The following is a 23,763-nucleotide window of genomic DNA, read 5'->3' as shown; positions in this document are numbered from 1 at the left end:
CCATCATGTACAGGCCAAGAGCTTTCTAATGATGTGTCGCAAGTTTTTTTTAAATTTTTTTAATTTTTTTTTTTATTTTTATTTTTTTTATTTTTATTTTTTTTTTTCTATAGAGACTTTCAGCCAGCCAGAACCGGCCAGATTGGCCGTGGCCAATGAATGTCATGACTGTCAAAACCATGACATTTTTAAAATTTTTCCGTGGCAGTCACGGATTCCAAAATTTAAAAATGTCATTCCGACAGTCAGAGGCCCAACAGAATCTTCGACTGTCACAAGTCAAAAATGTTATCGGGATGAATAATTCGATGACATTTTTCTGAGCGACTGTCATTGCAAAACTGAATGACATTTTCTCCAGTCGTTAAACTTTTTTTTTTGGATTACCGTCAATGTCATTGAGAAATTTTCGAATGTCATTGGAAAATGTTATGCGACTATCACGATCCCGACTGTCTTTTGGATGACATTCTCATCCCTGGTTCTATGTATTGATTAAAATCTAACATTTAAAAAAATAAATTACTTACTTCTTTTACTGCTCTCCGATTTGAGCATCGACGGCTTGTGCGGGTAGGCTTCCTCCTTCTTGGGTTTGTCCTCGAGCAGGGGCTTTTCGACCTTCTTCAGTTGCACTTCGGGAAGCTTCTCCTTGAGCCGGGGGGCCTTCAAATTCGACGGCACCTTCCGCAGCTGCACCCGGAAGTGTTTGGCCGGTTCCGGCGAAGCAGATCGTTCTTTAGTTTGTGACTCAGCTGGAGGAGGTCGATTCACTTTTTTGAGTGGTGGTTTGATGAAGGTTTTCGGTTCCGGCGAAGAGGATTTTTCCGACTTGGAAGATTTGTCGGTGTCGGTGGTTTTGTCCGGACTTTGGGACAGTTTTTTCAGCTGGATTGGGGTTTTCGGTTTTTGAGGGGAGATTTCCCGTTTGGGTTCCGGTTTTTTCACTGGTGGTGGTGGAGGTGATTCTTCCTCGGATTCGGTTTCCGTTTCGTATTCGGTGCTTCCTTCTTCCTCTTCCTCCTCCTCCTCTTCCTCCTCTTCCTCTTCCTCTTCATATTCGGACTCCGGAGACGGTTCTTTGGGTTTGGGCTTGGATTCCCGGAGGACCGTCATTTGAGGAGTGGTGTTTTTGATGGCTGGTTCCGGTTTTGTGAGGGGTGGTGGAGCGGGTTTTTTCTGTGCCACCACCACCGGAACCTTTATCTCTTTGGACTGGAGCTTGGCCACTTTGGTAGGTTCTCCATTTTCTTTAGCTGCTGCTGCTGTGGCCGCCGGAGGAACGGCGGCAGTGACTGGTTTCTTTGCAACGGTTGCCGTTTTGGAATCACTACTGGCTTCTTGTGCGTTTTTCGCCTTCAATTCGGCAAGCGTCGGTGGTGTCGAGGTAGAATTTTTCCGTGCCCACGACGGCGGAACGTTCTTATTGACTGTTTCAACTCTATCTTTCAGCCAAGGTGGTCGATTGCTTCCATTCACTGGCATATTCTTGTACTACTTAGCTAAGGCTCTTCAAATCAAACAACACAATTACACCTTAAACCCTCTTTCGAATCACTCACTGGTCTGAATCACCATTTGCTCTCGATCTGAAAAAACAGACACCTAGTATTCTTCGTCACGCCAAACCTGAATCAGAACACTGATCAACTATATTTTTCTTTTTTTTTTCTTCCCCCCAGGAACACCCAAATAACAACCCCGAAGACCAAACGGTAAGTCATAGCATAAGACTACATTCTTCAGATGCGGCGAATTTAGTCACAAAACAGAACGGTGGCTGCATGAGATCGTCTGCCCTTTTCGTAATTCTACTTCTGTAAACATCTATACATCGTGCTACAAATCACACCACAACAAAATAGTTCGACTCCACTTAATCACTCACCGACGAGCAATTTTTAATTGTATGACCAATATAAAACATGACGACGACGACGGACGTGGGTATATAAAAAAAATATTCACTGAAATAAGACTGTCTCGGAACACATTCATTACTAACAGGATATTTTTAAAATTGTCAACACGGTCGTGTCCAACCACCTCAGGCACAAAAAAAATACGAAAGGGGCGCTATAAATATTTCAGTTTTCAGTATTAAAATAAACGTGGACTTGGGATACGTCGAGGTCGTCGCGTCGTCGTAGAAAAACCACCTTAAAACACCACTTTCGCCCATAACAACTAAGACACGGGGGAGTCAGCTGGCCCATTTACCCTGGCACTTGTGTTGTCCCGCTCCGCAAGATGGTATCGTTTCCTAAGAAGACATGACCGAATTTTGAATGTGCGTAAAAATGGTTCGAAGGTCTGCAGGAAATGGGAACTGTCGCGTTTCGAGTGCTTTCGGTTTGGCGAGCAATTTATCCCATTAATGTTTTAAAATGAACATTGAGGGGAGAAGCTACTTCCTTCATTTTGAAAATAAACAACGGCACTTCGAAGATTTTAACGAAATACTATCAAAATTTTCAACTGTACGTCGGAGAATCATCATTAGGATTCAGTCGAATGCTACAAATTTTCTACCTTGCGAAATTAGACTCATTCAACCCTAAACTCTACCCACTCTACAACCCTAAAACTCATTCAACAGTACTTTGAACAGCACTATTTCACAAATGGAGGAGAATTTTGACCAAATTAAAATCCATCAAAATCTTCATCTGCTAAACATGAAAGAAATCTAAATGACTTAAGGCTTTTGATGTTATGGCATTGAATACCATTTTTTCCCAAACCTTCAAAATAAGTATTGTTTAAGCTTAATTGCGAAAACAAAAGCTCTTTGTTTTATTTTAATTTTTACAGGCATACAGCGTCTTAGCCAATTTAGGCTTTCAATACTGAACAACCGTGGACAACTGAAGATTTACATTTAACACCCAGTATCGAGATGGGAATCGAACTCATGCCATCAGTAGACCAGCGATTACCGTCCCAAGCAACCAAAAGTCTCGTTAAAAATATCGAACACAGCTTAATCAGCATAATCAATGTGCTGAAGTTCCTTTTATTCAGCCCAAAGTTTAAGTTCTTATTGAAACTTTGAAGTTCCATTACAGATTTGAACGGCCTTCTATTCAGCCCACAAGAAAACGTTTAATCAGCAAAAACAAAAAATAATTCTCCTCTTCTCTCTTATTTTGGTCATCACCAGCCCATGTGGTGCTGCCGGTTTCTCGGCATCCATCTTTATTCCTTCCATCACCTCCCTCATTTGATCTTACTTAATTGCTTTGTTTTTTTAACTTTGTTAGATTGATGCCGGCCCGCACGCCAGTTCTGCTACACAATTATTTGATTCGCTTACTCAAGCAATCAAACAACCTAATGGAAAAAAAAATTAGATCTGGTACCAGATTTGAACCCCATCCTCCGAGATGATAGCCAAACACGCTGCCACGACGCCACGCCTAGATGTTGCCTTGCCGGCAGCTAAAATTCGAAGTGGTTATAAGCTTCCTAGAATACCCGCATAGGGCAACCAGCGGCCAACAACAAAGACGCATGTTGATTATTACTAAGAAACATTACGAAACGGCGTATAAATCAATCATCCGTTAAAATAATATCGGTTTAAAAAAAAATGAAATTCCATGTTTATAACTGTTAAGCATAAAATTATACAAATTCTTGATTTTATCTTGATATTTACTCAATGAATTGCTTCAACTACTTTCAATGTGTGATAAATTCGTTGTAAGTAAATACAGTTGGACGAAATTTTATAAAGTCAAAGTATTTACTCTTTTAAAAAACAATCATTTGCGAGTTAGCTTTAAGTTGTTCTGAGTTGAAGCTTCAAAAAAAATTATACATTTCAACAATTTCCAAGCTCCAAAAAATGATTTATTTATTAGATATATGCCCTTTTGTGATGTTCGTTCACATTTCATATTCATGTAATGGCGGACATTTCTCAATAAAGGCTATTTGAGGAACTTTGGCTATTTGAGATCCAATTTGTAACTTTTATTCTGAATGATGCGATTGACATGTCACAGAAAAGGCTATTTGAGGAACTTCTTGGAACTTGAAGTTCACAGAATGCTATTTGAGGAACTACTTAGAACTTGAAGGCTCAAAGGCTATTTGAGACCTAATTTGTAACTTTTATACTGTGTGAGTGCGATTGACATGTCACAAAAAAGGCTATTTGAGGAACTTTTTGGAACTTCAAGTCCATAGAAGGCTTTTTGAGGAACCTTTTGTAATTTTCATGCTCACATTCGAGAAAATTTGGTACCAATTCCCTTTGAAACCTTTATTCAGCGAAATTCGAACTTTGGAGGAACGAGTTTAAGTAGATATGAGACTTTTGGTTGTTTGGGGTCTTACCACGCTAACCTATCAGCCACCGAGACGTACACTTTCAAACCACGCTCTCAATTAATTGTTTGATTGATTGATTCTATTAAACGGCAGCCGTGACATGAACAACCTCCTTAAGAACGTTGTTTCTCATTTCTCATTTTTTTAAATTTCAATAACGTACATCTCATATCTTTTTAAAACTTATAAATTAATCGCTATGCGGAAACATGCCTCGAAAGAGTAAAAATGCACCCTGAATAAGAACAAAGATAAGTGCCTTTGGGACAGTTTCCCATGTACATTAGACTGAGTCGACTTAGGAATATTTTTTGATTTTCTCAAACCCCTGAGGCCTAAAAGCTTCGTTTTTCCCAAAGATCCTTAACTATCAAGATAATCGGGCATATTATTTCACGAACGAATCTTCGGAGACAACAACACAATGCATATGGTGCTGCCATCCAACGAGATGGGATCCAAGCTTTGCACTTGACGATTGCAACCCTGACTCCGATCGTTCGCCGGCGGAACGTATTCCCCTAGCAGCAACAAACTAAAAGTGAACGAAATTTGATTCTGAATCCAAGAAGGAGATTCAGGAATGTGTTATCAACGAATTTAATTTCAGCTTAGTATCCGATGGAACGGCTAATGACAAATTCAAGAAGAACCAATTAGACCGATGAATCATTAATTTTGGCTGCCCGTTCTTGCGAGGAATCAACCTACACCGAACTCGATCGTTCGCCAGTGCGACACATTTTAGCAGAATTCGAGAAAAATGGAATTTTCTATTCCTCCGGTAAGTTGATCAGTTTGAAAGTGTATAAATTTATGTTTCAAATCCAAAACAAATCGTATTACAGCTGTACAGCAGACGGAATTTCCGATATAGGATCCCAGGAGGAAAGAATCTTGCAAGCCAAACAACCTGATTGTCCTGCCCAGTTATGAAGCTACCACGCTAGTGCCTCGAGAAAATTTGACAACACCATTTTATGTTTATTCAGTCCTGATATACAAGTGAGAAATATCGATTCGAATACTACCTATGCGCCAAAGGACTGGGAGAAAATACGCCAAGGAGCTGCATAATTCGGATGTACAAACAATGGAATTTTCAATGCCGGTCGCATAGGTGAATTAAAAATAAGTGATTCGGTAGCCTTAAATTATTTAGAAGTAACTACCAAATATTATAAGTCCATTATGAGTATTACATTTTGTATTTTATACGTGAAACGACCAGATGTAAATTCAAACGAATTATTAAAACAATGTCGAACAGCAAATGTGCGTAGGATGATGAAGTGGCGGATTGAATATGAATTAAAACGTTTCTTACGGTTTAGCATTTCATGTATAAATATGCGTTCATCTTAGCATCACCTGTTAATGGACAGTCATGAAACTGGTTTACGAGTTTTTGAAAACAAAAATGGTTTTTACAATTGTTACATTTTTACTGTAATTCGTTAAACTTGAACATTTGACGTAATAGATGATTTATTGTTTTGAATAACCCATGTCACTTAGTAAAACAGGGAAGGATGTCTCATACAAAATTTATGTAAAAATAAGACACTACTCGAATAATTTTCAAGTTCATTTTCTCAAATTTGTTAAACAGCCAAGTTTTGATTGAATGAATTTTCAAATAATCACATCGAAAATTAAAATAACTGCTGGCATATATTCCACAAGCTCATAATGCTCAATCCAGTAAAGCATATATATTCAACACATTTGAACAACTTTGTAAAAATTCACAGTTTTTTGCAACTTTGACCATTACATGAGTAAATTTGAACTTGGTTTGTATGGGAAAATTGAATATTTACTGAGAGCCCTGCTCCGTTTACGTTGCTGAGTTGGCCGTTATTGTACTAGGGAAACAAGGCCGTGCGAACGGGGAGGGTTTTAGGAGTTTAACCAACCCCCCCCCCCCTTCCCCTCCCCCATGAAGTTTTTACCAAGTGAAATTTTCAATTCAAGGAATTAATTAACCGTAGTAACGGGAAATTACTTGATCCCAAAATGTGTTTAAAAAAAAGGGTTGAAAAACACTCGCTCGGCGGAATTTAGTCCTACACGCAAAATAATACAGAAATTAAATATACGGGATTTTTCACGTAAACTGTTCCCTTGATGCATCACATCGATTCTACGTGTGCTTTGTAGAAGCTACTGTTTTTCTGTATAACTGACACATTAATTTCACGTAAAGTCTTAAGTGGATGAATTGAAATCAGTTTTTTGCAGTTTTCTCATGCAGTTTTCTCATGCAGTTCTCTTCATCCGTCCAAAAAAGAATAAAATCATCTGCTGGGCAATAACGAACTCCATTTTCTACACGGCACTATTCTTGATCACGTTAATCGATTTTGACGAAACTTGGCCAGGTACTAGATCAAACATTTTTACAACTTTGGACCAAATGTCAATGCAAATCGTCAAAGATACAGCGAATTTAGTGAAGCAATTCCAAATTTCCCTTTTTTACGGGAATAGCTGTATCTTTGCTTTCAGTCATTGTAAAGACTTCAAATTTTGTAGAGCGTTAGATGAAATTTCATGAAAAAACATCAACCGAGAGAGAAATGGCAGCTTGTCAAAGTTGGAAGATAGCGCGCAGCTTCACGGACTCACGGACTTCATTCTTTTTTGAACGCAACTGTATACTAAACACATTTCACGCAGCTTTCATCCTCTTTTGCATTTTCATATTTTGTTTTCATTTGCATCATGAAAACAATATATAATACTTTTCAACTTCAATGATTTCTAAAAAATTAATGTTCACTGATAATCATACCGCTTGTACATCAAACATTTTAAGCTTGATGGGACATCATATTGACGTAGTCAGAGGAATTATTGGTTTCGCCAATTATTTTTAAATTTACATAAACATGCGATTTCCACACTACTTATAAAAAGTGGTAAGTTGCAACTTTGGTTTTAATGGTTTTAATTGTAATGTCATAACGCAACGCAATTGCAGTAATTTTTTTTTTTGGTGTTGTTCGTATTCAATTTTACAGTTTTTCTGTCGAAAATGTTTTTGAAGAAAAAGCATAAGGATGCTGCATACATTTAGGGGTTAAAAAATACTACAAAAAATTCTACATAGCTGAAATCATAAAAATGTATGTTTGGATGAAATTTTAAAATCAACAAACGCGTTATGCAAATCAATCATATACCGATCAGGAGAGCATATCAAAATAATAACTCAAATGTATCCACCAAGATATTTACATCTGATTCAGTTATAATTAAGTACTGAAAAATTTAGATTTTAAGTTTCTCCAATCTGAATTATATCTTATTCTGATTGACAGACTTGAATGGGGTTGAGATAATTTTCAATGATAAAGATTTTTTTCGGGTTGTCCCAAAATAAAATGATTATATCTTATTTTGATATACATAAGTACAACTTTTTCTGAAACACGGACATCGAAGTCAACGGCCCAAACCGTACATTAATGAGTTTCGCTCAACAGATCCTTAAAATTGGATCCAATTTTTGGGAAACCAAAAATGGAACATGGTTTTAGCAAAAAATATGGTTTATTGACATTCCACTAGTAATTTTTCTCGAAGCACTCATATCTAGATAAGTTATAATTTTGATAGGTTTTGTTCTGCCCAATATCAAACTATGCTATCTGAACCAGATAGAATCTTGAAAGGAGCATATCTAAAATTGATATAATTTAGCTATGATCGTATAGATTTTTTGATATAATTTGAGATATTTTAACATCCTACGAGTACTGAATAATAACTCATTTAGATAGGAAAAAATTAGTATCAAAATATCTCATCTTGATATAATTTAGTTTTTCCCTCCTGATCGGGATTCCAGCATCTGGATACAAGATTTAAAAGGTGAATCTTTAATTTGCATTTTGATGCATTTAAGCCCAGACTGGACCGAATTATAAAAAAAAATTGGTGACTGTCCCAAAAATATTTTTACACCAACCTTGTTGTTAAAGAATAATAAAAGCAATATAAAGTTTGTAGGTGATATCATTAAGCTAATCCGTCATACTGAGTAAAGTTTTTTACGGCATCGAAAAATGAAAAAAAATGCAGGCTGCCGGATTGAAAGACGAGATTCCAAATTACATGTTTATTACTTGAAGGTTTGAGATTTTCTGACAATTATTTACCTTAGCCTCCTAAGCTATCTGAAACTTATTTAGGCCTACCAAATCCCTACAATTTTTACATCTGTTGCTCGATTTTTTCAATTTTCTATGAGAATCATAAACTTTAAAACCATCTCACGATGTGAGCAATTATGTCTGCATCTTTTTATTATCATTAGATGATAACTTTATTAAATTATAGTAAAATAAAAATTGAATAAGTATTGTGGTATACGAATGTTGCATCTAACCCTGCTATTGCATGATGTTTAGTTTTATTCAATTTTCAAATAAATTTACTATTTCAATTATTTGATTTTTTTTGTAATTTTTTTTTTTTGTTTTTCAAATCTGAATTTTTTGTTCTGAAAACATAACATTCTTGGAAGAATCTTTTTAATAACAGAAACATTTTTTTATCTTTTGTATTTCAATTGACGGTGACAAAATATTCAGTGTTTGAAATTTTAATCTATAAACGGTTCATTTATTTTTATTATTTGAATATTTGTTATAACCATGGTTTTCAACTTATCTTTTTTAAAGTTCGAAAATTTATTCGAAACATCAACTTTAAAGCTATATCTTGACTAAATTAGTATTAAATTTGTGTTTTCAATGGAAACTTTGCATTCCTTATTATCGGTTTCGTATTAATAATTTACCTGTACTTTGTTAGTCAACGATGAAGGGGTTTCTTGTTTTTTTTTAAATGCTCAACATCATATTCAAAAATCACACAAGGCCACAAAATTGGCATTCTTCTGAAGTGCAAACAATTGAAATCTAATTTGACTAATTTGGGTGCCCTAAATCTAAACAACCAATTTTTTATCACCTTTGATATTGAAAATTTTCTGTTAAAATGTGAAAATCATTCAAGAAATTCCTTCATTTTTTTTTTAAATAATTTAAAACAAAAACCTTACATTTTAAAAAAGTTTCAAATCAATTATCAACTTTCCTCGAGACTTTTTAATTTTTTAATTTTTGGTTCTGCGTTTCCTCATGACTTTGTAATTTTGTTATTCTTAGTTCTGCGAAAAAAGTTAAAATAAGTTTTTTACTTGTTTACTTTTCTCATTTAACGAATTTTCAAAGTTTTGAAATTGAATTTTAAAAAATTTCTAAAGCATAAATCTAATAGACTTACAGGTTTCAACAAATTTATCAAGTTTTTTTAGTTTATGCTGTTATGTCAGAAATACTTGAAATGATATCCTTCCAAATTTGTAAAAACTGTAGAATTTTCCTTTTTTATTTTATGCATCATTATCAGCAAAATATTATTCCTAAATTGAATAAAGTATAATAAAGTAAATTGAATAAAGTATAATAAACATCGTTTTAGAATCAATTTTAATTTTTAAATGTAGTTTTGTTGATTAATCTGTTTTCAATGATTGATTTCACTTAAAACTTACTTATTTTAAAACTTATAAACTTCATATCACCAAAACTAAAGGTGATAGACCAAATTTGACAAAAGATACAAAATCAATCATTCAAAAATTGACGTTAGACGTGTTTACTGAAAAAAGAAATTCTTAAATGTTAAAAAACTAATCTTTTCCATCTTCATATTTAGTTTTAATTTTCAAATAAATTTACCGAATTTTATAGTGCAGTTTTGGAACTGTTATATTTATTTACCACTTTTTAAAGTCAAACTATTTGAATATCTAGAAATATTTTTAATAGTTTGTCTTTGTTTTTCAATTCTGAATTTATGTGTTCTAAAAACAAAAGCCTTTGAATCCAAATGTTTAATGAGAAAATTATAGTTTCTATATTCTGTTCTTCCCAGGACCCAATAATTCAATTGAAAGCTACAAAATCTTCAGAGCTTGGAATTTTAACATTGAAACCTGCGATTCAAAATTTCTAAACTTTTCATTTATCACGTTTTTTGAATCGATAATGATTTTGAATTTATCTTTAAAAAGTTCGAAAAATGATACGAATGAGCAACTTTTAAGCTAATTTTTCAAGCGCAAAGTTTATTAAATTTTTATTTGTTTTGTGCCTTCAATATTCACAACAAAACTTGGTATTCCTTATTTTTATTTTTTCCTATCAGTTTCTTATTGATCATTCGCGACACGACATGTACTTCGTCAGTATAATTAAACATGTGTTATAATCATATAAAGTTTTTATTTTTAACTTCAAAAATGAACCTTTTTTGCCTTTTGTTTTGATATCTGGAAGAATTATATTGTAGAAAAAAGTTTTATCCCACACTTTGATCGCTGGCGTAATATCAAATGTTTACTTGATAAAAATCGAATTCAATTTTCAACTACAGCACATTTCAAATTGTGATTTTTTTTTTCAAATTCGAAATACTATAGTGGAATTTTGCAATGAACCCTTCAATTGAAAATGAAGTAAAGAAATTAAAATTAAGATGAATAATAAATAACAATTATTATAATCTCTAACAAATTTAAGTCATGGATAATTTTTTACCTGATCTGACTTTTTTTTATAATTCAGATTTTTTTTGAAATTTGTGTTTTGGAAATGTTTATTCCAAATTTTAAAACTAGACTGCTTAGAATTTATTTTGAAGCAAATATGTAGTTCAGAATAAGGAACATCATTTTGAAAGTACAGCATTGATTCGAAACTTTGACTGTGATTTATTTTGAAAATTTGGCTTTAATTTATCGGTAGTATTTTTAATATTTTTGAGTTTGTGTTATAATCATGAGTAAGAAAATGGTGTTAGAAATCAATTTCCTTATTTATTGTGGATTTTAGGTGTTGATATTAGTTTTTTCTAAACTTGAATTTCGAACAAACCCCCAAGTTTAAAAAAAAACCTCTATGAACTGGTTCAGAAGCTACGCGAGCTAGATCTTTCAAGCCAGTGGCCAAAAAACGTGATTTTTAACGTATTTTGGACTATTTTTTTAAATAAAAAAACCCACAAACTCTATGTATCATAATAACTCCAATGAACAATTCATCGTAGTTTTTCTTTTCTTTTAAAACCTTTAACGGTTATTTATAGATTTTTTTTTCTCGTTGGAATACATATTTTCCATTGCATTGTAAAAAATTCTGGTTTTGTCCATTCTATAGATTTTTCGCAAAACTTAACACTTCGCCGCCGCCCGCCACTAGAGGATAGCGTTCAAGTCTTCTAAGCCGACGGTCATGAGATCGATTCTCGGTCACGGCATACATAGTACACATTCTGTGGGTTGGTGGTTTTGGCATTTGTAAGATGCTAGCCATCATATCCTCGAAAGGTGTACGCTTAGTGTTAAGTTTAAAGGAATCTCTTCGAGGAAACATAAAAACGAAAGTTTTATTGAGATCCTATATGTGTTAGTGTTCGTTTTCGTTTTTCAGCTGTTTTTATTTTTATTAATGTTTCCATAAAATTTTGGAAAAAAATGACTTATAGGTATTACAATTTAGATGGAACACCTAGGACCAAAACATCAAATATTCGCAAAATTGCAAAACAATACAATGTAGGAAGAAATTTGAATCGAACGCGACGACCATGAAACACATCTTAGGCGGCCGTGAAAAGGATCCGTCCATAAAAAGTAAGCCAACTGCGAGGGTGGTACTTTCATGACAACTGCGGATAATATATTGCAAATGCATGAATGGAACCGATTTACGACCATAGAAAAGAGGCACTCTTCAATCGGCTTGGTGCCACTAACGGGTTGTAACGGTTGTTAATTATCTGTTCAATTTTAATGGCAATTGTAAGAGCAGCTATTTAAAGATATGTTTTTCCTTGATCTCGATCTCTGAGGTTAAACTTCCACCTACATTTTTCCAGTCGTTCTATTAATTAAACACGTTCTTGAAACGATCTTTAAAACTTCGATAGTATGGTTTTAAAATGATGAAAAAAAAATATTTTCACCAAATCAACTCTCTTTCTTCATTGTCCTCGGATTTCAACAGCCGATTTAAAAAAAAACAACGCACGATTTGATATTCTTAGGACATAATCTGCCCACGCAATAATCAAGACGTATTTCACCTCGATCCTCACGCCGACGATCTGGGTGACGAAAGTCGTGACACGGTATTTTGTGGTGTTTTTTTTCTTCTTCTTTTGTTGTGGTTTGCAGGACGTGATGGTAATATTTCAACCCAACAATGTCGTATTTCCTCGCCGAGTAGGTTGTTTTGCTACTCGGGTCGAATTCTGGTTGAGAAACAAATTTTCCCCCGAAAACGCAATCAACTATTCGTCTGTGTATGGGTTCGTTCTGATCTCATCTCATCTGTTGCAGCCAGCAGCCGGTTCACGAATTTTTCACACTCTCAATGAGTCGTTTTTCCTTAGGAGAAATTTGAAGAGTAAAAAACACAACCGCCAAACTCCCACCAAAACACGGGGAAAACCCGTCGTCGTCGTCGATCGAGGTTTATTTTTCTTCTCTCATTTCTGCTGCCTGATCTTCGAAGGCAGCGCACGATTTTCAAATTTTCGCCAACTGACGTCACTACACACTCGCTAACTAGCTATCGGATTCTTCTTCTTTACAGATCCAGAGACGTGGCCTCGGTCAGAAAATGACCGATCGCCATTGACTTTTCCTGCTGTCTGCACCGTCCGAGGCCTGTATGCGTAATCACAAGGCGAGCGAAAATTTTAAAATGTCGGAAAACTGATGAAAAATCCTTGATTGTGAAAAATTATTTGTTCTAACACTTCTTCTGTCTTCTTAACAAATTTCGATGCCAAATTCCACTATCAAAACCGGGACACACTTGAGTTTAGCTAATTTTTACCAGAGAACAAAGAAAATTTTTACATTTTTTCCTCCTATATCTCAGGTGTCATTAACGATCGACCTAATTTTCCACGAATTCGCCCCCCATAAAGGTATCCCAAAAATTTCAACGATTTATAGCTCTTTTAATCACAACGCAGCCCCATTTTACCAAAAGCCAACGGAAATCACACGAGCCGCTCATAAAATGGCAGAATTCTTCCAAGGAAAATCTTTTTTATGATTTCTGGCTGCTACTTCTTTGCACTTTTTCTCCTAGTCGGGAAAATTTTTCACTCACGGAATCGCCCGCACAACGAATGGACCAAAGACCGAATCGGAGGATTTTTCACGCGCGTACTGAATGGTGGACCCGAACAAACTGTCGCAGCCTGCAGGGGTGATCGAGAAATTTTCACTCAAAATTTTCCAACCTGCACTTTTTGATCATCATTAGCCTCTCAAATTGGATGCTGTGTTGGTAGAGTGGTCGTGAAAATTCGTGAATCTTCTCTGAGAAAAATACACCTAACCAAAGGAATGTATTAGTATGCGTATCCTGTGGTCATCCGGGTTTGGTGGATGCAAATTTACATTCCAACCACTGTCAATTCGCCCGTTTGATCGAGACGCTTCGAAGAATAATAAAGCAGAATTTGTGCAGAATGCGTTCCTCCTTACAACGGCAAACGGGGTGAAATAACAACAAACACATGTGTGTGTGGGTGGGAGGAAAATCGTGACCCTCTCGTTGCCGGTGGGGTTTTAGAGTATTATTTTTGGTTTTTGTTAAATTAAATTTTACGAATCAAAACATTTCTCGTTCAATGGCGACCGTCAAAAATGGCTGCAACAAGCTTAAACGTCATTTTCTGATGGTCCTGAGTAAGATGATGCTTTTGAAAGGCTACCTGGGTGAATGATATTTTTTTGATTTTTTTTTTTTTTTTTTTTGGCAAAACGATTGGCCCGGCCTGATTCTGCAAATTTTGCATTTTTCATTCAGCGTGGTAATTTGTATGAATTTGGAATTCAGAGCTGCTCGTTCATCTCTGTTGGACATAAAACTCTGTCATTTCATTTCTATGGTTTATTTCATTTAAAAAAAAACTGTCAAGTATCGCTCAATTTCATTCACGAAAAACTATTTTGAACATTTTTTGAATGTGGCTTATATATATTACTAGCTGATCCCGTACGAACTTCGTTTCGCTTTAAATCATTGGTACGTCAAAATGAGTTTAGAAAATGAATTCGAAACATTTTTTCGACAGTTCTGGGGAAAAAATTCAACAGTGTTAAAGTCGCTACTATTACTATTACTTGAAATTCAAATTGAACGGTTGATTGGCTTTTTATTAAAATTTATGTGAGAGTGTTTTCTTCTCGATCGGTTGCAAAATCTAGACATTATGGCAGAAACATGTACTATTTGTTTGTGTGCACGACTCTTTTGCTTGACCTTCACACTTAAAGTGGTATCAATTAACTGCCTCCAACAAAATTATTGCACAAAACACTGAACTTTCAATAAAACCCTCTCTTTCTGTCCCATGGCCCAAATTTCGATAATTGATACCAATTTTACGTTCCTCAAAACTCCCTTGTGCCATTTTTTCTTTTCAAATTATATGTAAAATAACGTCAGGAACTTGAAAACAGTGAACAGTGAATATAGACGCCCTTTTCGCCGACCCTTGACACGGAACATGCTAGCTGGAGTCAATTGCACATAGTTTATAACCCTCATCTGAACATTTTCATCTCAATCCGATGCATGATCACGACAATATCGCGGAAACAGTGAGCAACTAACATGGACGGCCTTTTTTTGACCACGATTCAAAACTTGACACCTGAAATCAATTATCTTTTCTGTTAAACTCTCATGTGCCAATTTTCATTACAATTCTATGCTCAATCGAGAGAATATCGTAAAAACAGTGAACAGATAATAACCCCTTTTGCCGACCCCTGAGTCAAGATTTGAAACCTGAAAGCAAAAAAGCGTCCCTCAAAACTCCTATGCGGAAATTTTCATCTCAATCCAATGAAGAATAACGTCAAAATCGCTAAAACATTTAAGTTGGATATGGACGACTCCTTCAGCCGACTTCTGATCCGCAATTCGAAACTTGAAATCGATTGCTCGTCTTTCAAAACACTCATGTGCAAATTTTCATCACAATCAGGTGTATAATAACACCAATATAGCAAAAACATTAATCAGTGAATATGGACGATCCCTTTGGCCGATCCCTGACCCTAAATTTGATAACTGTAATCGATTGCTCGTCTCTCAAAACACTCATGTGCAAATTTTCATCACAATCCAATGTAAAATAAAGCCAATATCGCAAAAACATAAATCAGTGGATATGGACGACCCCTTTTGCCGACCCCTATCCCTAAATTTGATAACTGTAATCGATTGCTCGTCTCTCAAAACACTCATGTGCAAATTTTCATCACAATCCGATGTATAATAACGCCAATATCGCAAAAACATTAATCAGTGAATATGGACGACCCCTTTGGCCAACCCCTGACCCTAAATTTGATAACTGTAATCGATTGTTCGTCTCTCAAAACACTCATGCGCAAATTTTCATCACAATCCGATGTATAATAACGCCAATATCGCAAAAACATAAATCAGTGGATATGGACGACCCCTTTTGCCGACCCCTATCCCTAAATTTGATAACTGTAATCGATTGCTCGTCTCTCAAAACACTCATGTGCAAATTTTCATCACAATCCGATGTATAATAACGCCAATATCGCAAAAACATTAATCAGTGAATATGGACGACCCCTTTGGCTGACCCCTGACCCTAAATTTGATAACTGTAATCGATTGCTCGTCTTTTAAAAACACTCATGTGCAAATTTTCATCACAATCCGACAAAAAATAACGTCAATAACGTGAAAACAATATTTGTCTTGTATGGACGACCCCCTCCAGAAGGGGTCGTCCAAAAATCTAAAAACATTTTTCATCATTCCTGGTCCTAATGAGCATCCATGCCAAATTTCAGATCTCTAGCTCTTAAGACGGCTGAGTCTATAGAGGACAAACAAACAAACAAACATACAGATAATTGCTTTTTATATATATAGATTATTTGGGATCGAAAGATAATGCAAACAGTAATCCAATCCGATGACCAAATCAAAATAAAATCTTGTAAATTTATTATAAAGAAGTGGCAAACCCCAATTAACCCACAGTTGTGAATCAAACAAATAAAAATTCTTGTTTTGCAATAAAAAAAAACTTTCTTGTGTTGTGAATTAACTTACATTTACAGTTTTATTAATCGCTTATTGGAGACATCATCTGGACAAAATCAGTTTTATGCGTAGAAAATATGATAAAATGAAACCTTTAACTGTTTTTTTATAAATTTGTTTTTCCAAAAAAATGTTTTCGACATTCAGATTTGGTATAACGTTTTTAAAAAAAAAATGTATGGTCTTTTTTATGACAAAACCTCTAAAACTAATCCCAGGTCCAGAATTCTGCTACAGTTTTTAAAAATTTGTTCGCTTATTGATTGAAATTCTGTTCGATTTATTAAATTCTAAATTAGATATTAATACTTTGTGTTTCGGTTTTAAATTGGGTCAAATTTGGTTTTGCATTTCGTTTAAAATTTGATTCATAATTTTCGTAACTCCAATGCATTTCCAATATTTAGATAACAGTTCAGTTAGAAACCATCCTGACTTTTTGTTCACCATTCAGATCAGAAATTCTTAAACTTAATTCTAATGAAGAATGAAAATTTCACAGAGCTAACTGGCGACCCAGAATTTTAAACATCAGAATCAGATTGATCATTCGAAATTATTTTTTTTATTCGGATTCACAAGGTGGGTTACAAATACTAAAACTGAATTAATGAATTCGGAATTTAAACCTAAAACATAAGAATTTGAATTACGTCGAGTGGTAAGACGGTAATCGCTGATCCACTGGCATGGATTCGATTCCCATTTCAGTACTGGATGTTAAATTTTAATCTTAAATTATCCATGTAATTTATTCAAGCTGTAAAGCCTAAATCGGACGGTGTATGTCTTTAAAAAAATTCTTGATTGAGGGCTCTGAAACAAATTTCACTTCTTGGCTCATATTTATAATTCTGACATAGAACTTTGATACAGATTTTTTTTTCGTACATTTCATAAATCGTATTGAAATACGGACAAAGATTCAAAATTCAAATTTTAAATTCGAATGAACCGGTATGAAATTGCCTATTTTTTGCACATAGTTTTATTACGATAACATTGCGTTAACATACTACAAATCCAGTGCAAAGCCGAATTTAGGTGTTAGAATTGTCTGAGAAAATGCAGATTGATGAAAATTTCTTAAAACACGTCTTCGAACAGTCGTCAAAAATTCTGTGTTTCGTGTTTTATAAATCTAAGGATGCCAAAATGTTACAAATTACGTATACTTTCCAATACTTACCAACTTTTAAAAAAAATTCTATTGAGACTGGAGCAGCTTTGGCGGTTGATTCATTAAAAAGTACGGGTTTTACACCACTTTTGTGGTCATCATCTTAAGAAATTAAAAAAAAAAATATTTCTATTTGTGCAACATATAGCTTCTAACATAAGCTTTCTCAGGCAGTAAGTCAATTTTTTTCGACCACTTAACCCTTTAATGCGTGACTTTTTTTACATTTTCGTAGGTGATGGAAAGAATTAGAGAAACATGAGCTATCAAAGAACGTAAGAACAAAAGCCGTAAATATCATGAATTTTTCGAAAAAGATACAATGGCTTATCGGCAGGACTTGAGTCGTTGTATATTTTTCAAAAAATTAATGATTTTTACGGCTTATGTTCTTTCGTTCTTTGTCAGCTCATGTTTCTCTAATTCTTTCCATCACCTACGAAAATGTGATTATTTTCAGGTGCCAAGCAATTTTCATAACATCAGTATTGAATTTTTAAAAATGATCATAGCAATTATTGATTCGGTGATATAATATCATTTGAATAAAAAACACAATTGAACAGGTTTAGAGCTGAAATTTTGTGTTTTATAGAAGTTATGGCCAATCAAAGTTGAAAAATAGTTTTGGAAATTGTTGATTTATTTCAATACGATTTTGGAAATTTCTTCCAAACATTGTTCATTTGGTGCAGAAATATGTGCGTGATTGATTGAGATTAAAAATGCTGTAAGAATTCAAAAATAGGAAGTGTATTTGAAATTTATAAATTTTGTAAAAATCGGTTAAAAACAAGAGAGTTTTAGCGGAAAATATGTTAGAGGTCATTCGACCCTCGGCGCACAATGAGGAACTAAGTGTATAAACAGCGAAGAAATTCAATACCTTCCCTCCTACACGATCCAAATCTATGAAAATATACTTTCCTTAAGTGAAAATGTCCGAAAATCTATTGGACATAGTTTCAGACCCCCCGCCAGCTTACAAACGGAGATATAGTGCCTTTTAACCCCTAATTCCCCTATATTTTGCAAACAATCCAGAAAAACACTGATTTGGACTAGACAATTTTAAACAAAATTGACCTATCTTGTGTGATTTTATCCGTGAAATCAAATGAAGGCTTTTTGAGCCACCGCACGCTTTGGAAAATGGAGTTATGGCTGATTTTTCCCTTTATTTCCTTATATTTTTTCAATTAATTATGAAAAAAGTAAGTTCGGACTAACAAATTTTGAACCCAATGAGACCTATCTATGTGATTTTCTCCGAGAAATCAAATAAAGTTTGAGCCACCGCACGCATCGCATAGTTAAATGACTGTTTTGACTGTTTTACCCTCAATTCCCTTACGGTTTTGAAATATTTCAGAAAAAGCATGTTCGGACTCGAAAATTTTTAATTAAATGAGACTTATCTTATGTATTTTTAAAAAGGAATCGAATGAAGGCTGTTTAAGCCACCGCTCGCATCGTGAAATGCATCGTAAAATTGGGTTTTGGCTATTTTCAATCATTTTTCAACTAATTCTTAAAAAAGCATGTTCGGACTAGAAAATATTGATTCAAATGCGACCTCCCTTGTGTGAAATTTTCCGAGGAATCGAATGAAGGCTGTTCAAGCCACCGCACGCATCTTAAAGTGGAATAATGGCCTTTGTACCCTCAATTTCCCAGCATTTTTAATTTAGTTCAGAAAAGGCATGTTCGGATTGGAAAATTGAAGGCTAATTGAGCCACCGCACGCATTGGAAAATGGAGCTATGGCTGTTTTTGCCCACTATTCTCCTGCATTTTTCAATTAATTGAGAAAAAAAACAGGTTCTGATTTGAATTTATTGGACCAATCGAGACTTATCACCGCACGCATCGTCAATTGAAGCTATTGCCATTTTACCCTCAATTTCGTAAAATGGAGTAATGACCGATTAAACCTTCAATTCTCCTACATTTTAGAAATATTTAAGCCATAGCTCCATTTTCCGATGCGTTCGATGGCTCAAACAGCCCTTCATCCGATTCCTCGGAAAAAATCACCCCAGATAATAATCATTTGTTCCAAAATTTTCCTGTGCGAACAAGCTTTTTTCTGAATTAATTGAAAAATGTAAGGAAAACAACCAGCTAGTGCTGGTAGGCAGTATAATGTTGTCGATAACACAAAGCCCTAGCTCACATTCTTCAATCATCTATTCGTTTCTTCTACCCAAAGCGCTCTAGCTTTGATCTGTCCACCTAGTAGTTTTATCATCTTTAAGATACAGATATCTAATTCTATATCCGATATCCGTGAAATAACCGTTGGAAAACCGAATATTAGGTACATCAACCCCCAAGAACTACATCCAATCTTAAGACGGAAATTTTACTATTTTTTCTCAATTGTTTAAAAAAGTGCAATTCTGATTATTCCAACGAATATTAATAAATGGAGTATATTTTGCATAACAAGTTATGCCCTTTGCACAAAATAAATTAAACAAGATAGATCACCAGTTAACTAGCACAGAGCAACTGGTAATAAGACTTTAAATTTATTTCATCATAGAGTTATCATCAATGAGTACTAAGAAGCGATTTGAATAGATATTAATTCCGTTTTGAAGAACGTTAAAAAAATGTCAATGAAATCTTTTTTTACCTTCGAAAATCAGTATTTCAAAACATAACAAGATGGGGGAGGGGGGGAATTATCAACGTTACATAATTTTCATAGGGGGGTACGTCGAACCGTTACGATTTGTGACATACGGGGGGAAGGGGTCAAAAAAGTGCATTTTTGCGTTACGTAATTTATGGATACCGCCAAATTTGAATGCTGTAAATTACTTTTCAAACCAAATTCTAATTCATAAAAAGAACATCGTTTTGAATAATTATAATAATGACTTATCGAAAAAAGCATTAAATTGAAACTGTTATTCTGGTTTATTTTAATCGTATCATCGAAATAAAAAATACATATCTAAATATTTTTTTCAGTATGCACATTAGTAGAGAAATAGTTTTAGGGATCAATTTCTCTATGTGTTGTGCATTTTCGGTATTGTTATTATTTCTGGCTAATTTTGAATTTCAAAGCCCTGCCTCCCCCCTTCGACGGGTCCTTCGCGTGGGCCTGGCGAGTTCTCTTACTTTTCTTTTTAACACTACTCATAAACTTCTGCACAGTGCTTTCTCCGACCATTTTTGCCACTTTGAGCCAATCTTTCTTGATTTTTTCAACACGTCCGCTGGTTTCATGATTTCCTCAGATTTGCCTTCGTCAAAGCCCGAAAATGTTTCGATTGGATGAATCTCTGGACAGTTTGGTGGGTTCATGACTTCAATATTCTATGACCGGGTTTATGAATATTTATTCTAAACACTCAACAAGTGCTAAGAAGAAAGGCTTACACAAGATAATCAACTCAATATAAGATCGAAAAAAGCAGCTTTTAGTAGACTCCACCTTTGCCAGTGGCTAAGATTCAATTGAACCTACTTTATTTTAAACAGAGCGATCAACACTCTCTCTCATGCGTTGTTAGATGTTCATTTTTAGACATTCGTATAATTCGTTTCAAATACTAACAGGATACTTAACATGTCTTTCGGTAAACATATGACCTTGTTGACTTCATACCACTTTAATGCATCCTTAGAGTAGCGAGCTCAAGCCAAAAAAAAACTACATAACATGACAACGCTTATTTTGGACCAGAAGACTCATTTTTTACCACCTTTAACCAATTTGACAAACATTATTGAAGCCTGAGCGCACTAAATACATTGCACTTTTTTCATGATTAGTACCTATATAAGAGCCCTAGACAAGGTTGTCCAAAATAAGTCCGTTACCCTACCAATTTTTTAGATGACGGTTGTTTTATAGTATAAATATTTATAATTATCGAAACAGTCTATACCTGATACCTGACAAATCTAAATAGATACATTAGAACCGAATGGGTCACTGCGTGTCTGGTGCTTCTAGAATACATACAGACCGTTCGCATGCACATTCGAAAAATGGTCATCGGTGGTGACGATTTGCGTGGGCGAATAAAATCAAGTCATTTATTTTACATTCTCGCGCCTACTCAAAAAATTGTGCGCGCTTCTCCGTGTGTCGTTTACTAAGCACGTGTGACTTTTGCACAAAAGCTGATCTTGTGATTAGTAAGACATTTACTCAAACTAATCAAGGCGTTCGGGAAGATTCATTCATGAATTTTTCTCGTTAGGGGGGTTTAAAAACATTGAACGATGGAGATGGAGTAACAAAATTCTTCTTTAGTGGTATTATTTGATTAAAATTTCACAATAATAATTGAACGCAAGTTGAAGTGTTTAAGGGTTTAGTTTGTAACAAAATTCAATACTCTTTTCCAAGAAACTTTTTTTTCAATCATTCAACTTTAAGTGGGAATACTGTTAGGATCAACAACATCCTCCATGGGAGAATAGTGTGGCCAGCTTTGTATCTCCTGGTAGAGTCGATCCCCGGGACATTCGGTAGGTCGCGTCTGTCGATGCCCGATGAGGGTATAGTTGGCCGAGATAAGTTTGTTGTGTAACCCGTACTGGATCAGATCCTTGGTTGCCTCCAACATTTTTGGCGATGGAAGCTCATCTGAAAATATTAGAGTTTTGTGAATAACTTACATAAAAAAAATTCGCAAAAAATCATTACATCTCCAATCACCGATCAGACAGATTCCAATGCTGCGGTCATTGTACCGGGGCGCATGGGCTCCGATCACGTTGAATCCCCGGCCCTCGTAGACGCGGCCATCGCCGCCGACCGCAAAACTGTACCCGATATCGTTCCAGCCCCGATCCAGCTGGTGCATTTGCTGCATCAGCTGCATGGCCTGAATGCAGTCCCGTTCACTGGTACAAGCTGCCGGGATGTAGGAATGGTGAATGATTACGTACGGTATCGGACCGGAAAACTTCTGCACATCCTTGGGCGGCTTGGCATCCCAACCATCTCGCTGGACATAGGGTACTGAAAACAGAATTGAATTGTTATTCTTGTCATATTTTTTTTTTTTGAAAAAGTACTGAAATTGAATTTGATTCTAATTTGATACATATTTCGAAAAGACGGATAGAAAGTTAGAAGAAATGAAATATGGTGAAAATAAGCGAGTAGAATTGTATTTAGAAGCGTTATAATCACATAAAAAATTTTATTCGGCACTGGTCAACCAAAATTACGTATCTGATGATAATGCTTTTAAATAAATCTTTCATTTCTTCTTACTTTTTATCCGCTTTTGAAATTTCATAATCTTGAAATGTCCTTACTAAAGAAGGAAAGCACTTCTACCCATAAGGCCGATTAATTATAAAACAAACATAATTAACGGTGATTAAATTCATCTTAAAAGTATGATTTCATTTTTTTTGGCAAAATCCCATACAAATGTGTTGTCCCAGACCTCTAGAGTTGACAAAAAAGCCGAAAATTAGCAATGAGCTTTTTGGCAGATCATAGATCGAGAGTGTTCAATTCTATACTCGGTACACATAATTCTAAATATGTTTGGAGTTAATGCTTTTGGAAAAAAATTGATTCAGTTTTTCAATTGAACATAGAAAAATGTATTTCCTTGGTTCATGTGTTTTTCGATCTAAAAAATTTTTTGATAGTTGGGTCTGAGACTTACAACTAGACTACAACTTTGAGAATAAATAAACCTAAAGTATTTAATAGTTGTAGAAGGGATGAAAAAATAAAGACAAATATGTTGTTGTTTCGTATGAGTTAACATATCAATAGTTCAAATTTGTTCCTCATCAATAAAGTTTTTCGTAGAATAAAACTATAGGAAGACTGAGGTAACGTGGGTGATGGGGATACGTGGACCACTCTAAATATCTCAGCTATGTGTTGTGATAAAAAAAAATCTCAATCCAACTGTCATCGTCGTCACTTGGCGTAAGCATATATTTTTATTTGTTTTGACTTATGTACGTATCATATGCTTGTTTTATTTAACAAGCTAAAAAATTTACTTAGATAATTAAACAAGCATCCGAAAATTGCTTCGGTTT

The 23,763-nt window shown here is 34.9% G+C and overlaps 3 protein-coding genes across 6 annotated transcripts in view; 1 reads left to right on the top strand and 2 right to left on the bottom strand.

The window, feature by feature from the left end:
* Positions 1-522: 522 nt before the first annotated feature.
* On the bottom strand, positions 523-13,627 carry LOC129753654 (uncharacterized). The gene is made up of 2 exons (XM_055749495.1): positions 13,413-13,627; positions 523-1,629 (listed from the first exon to the last, which is right to left on the bottom strand). The coding sequence occupies exon 2, from the start codon at positions 1,483-1,485 to the stop codon at positions 523-525; it is 963 nt and encodes a 320-aa protein (XP_055605470.1). The 5' UTR covers positions 1,486-1,629; positions 13,413-13,627.
* LOC129755354 (trichoplein keratin filament-binding protein-like) overlaps positions 1,688-23,763 on the top strand; it is a 61,712-nt gene continuing 39,636 nt past the window's right edge. Inside the window, exon 1 of one of the 2 annotated variants that reach the window (XM_055751799.1) lies at positions 1,688-1,715. Coding sequence is in view for 1 of the 2 variants with exons in the window: in XM_055751798.1 (XP_055607773.1) it covers positions 5,421-5,458 (38 nt within the window). In the remaining variant the exon portion in view is untranslated. Of the gene's footprint in view, positions 1,716-5,210; positions 5,459-23,763 lie in introns of those variants that run through there. The other variant, XM_055751798.1, reaches the window with a different exon arrangement.
* The window catches only part of LOC129755363 (peptidoglycan-recognition protein LB-like), a 29,999-nt gene continuing 28,277 nt past the window's right edge, over positions 22,042-23,763 (bottom strand). For all 3 annotated transcript variants that reach the window (XM_055751814.1, XM_055751813.1, XM_055751812.1), the window contains exons 2-3: positions 22,394-22,711; positions 22,042-22,333 (exon numbers count right to left, since the gene is read on the bottom strand). In XM_055751814.1, the coding sequence (XP_055607789.1) occupies positions 22,119-22,333; positions 22,394-22,711 (533 nt within the window). In that variant the 3' untranslated portion in view covers positions 22,042-22,118. The remainder of the gene's footprint in view (positions 22,334-22,393; positions 22,712-23,763) is intronic.

Source organism: Uranotaenia lowii, chromosome 3, assembly GCF_029784155.1.
Source record: "Uranotaenia lowii strain MFRU-FL chromosome 3, ASM2978415v1, whole genome shotgun sequence".
Taxonomy (NCBI): Eukaryota; Metazoa; Arthropoda; class Insecta; order Diptera; family Culicidae; genus Uranotaenia; species Uranotaenia lowii.
The sequence above is the reverse complement of the archived record's forward strand: the minus strand, read 5'-3'. Positions and strand labels throughout refer to the sequence as shown.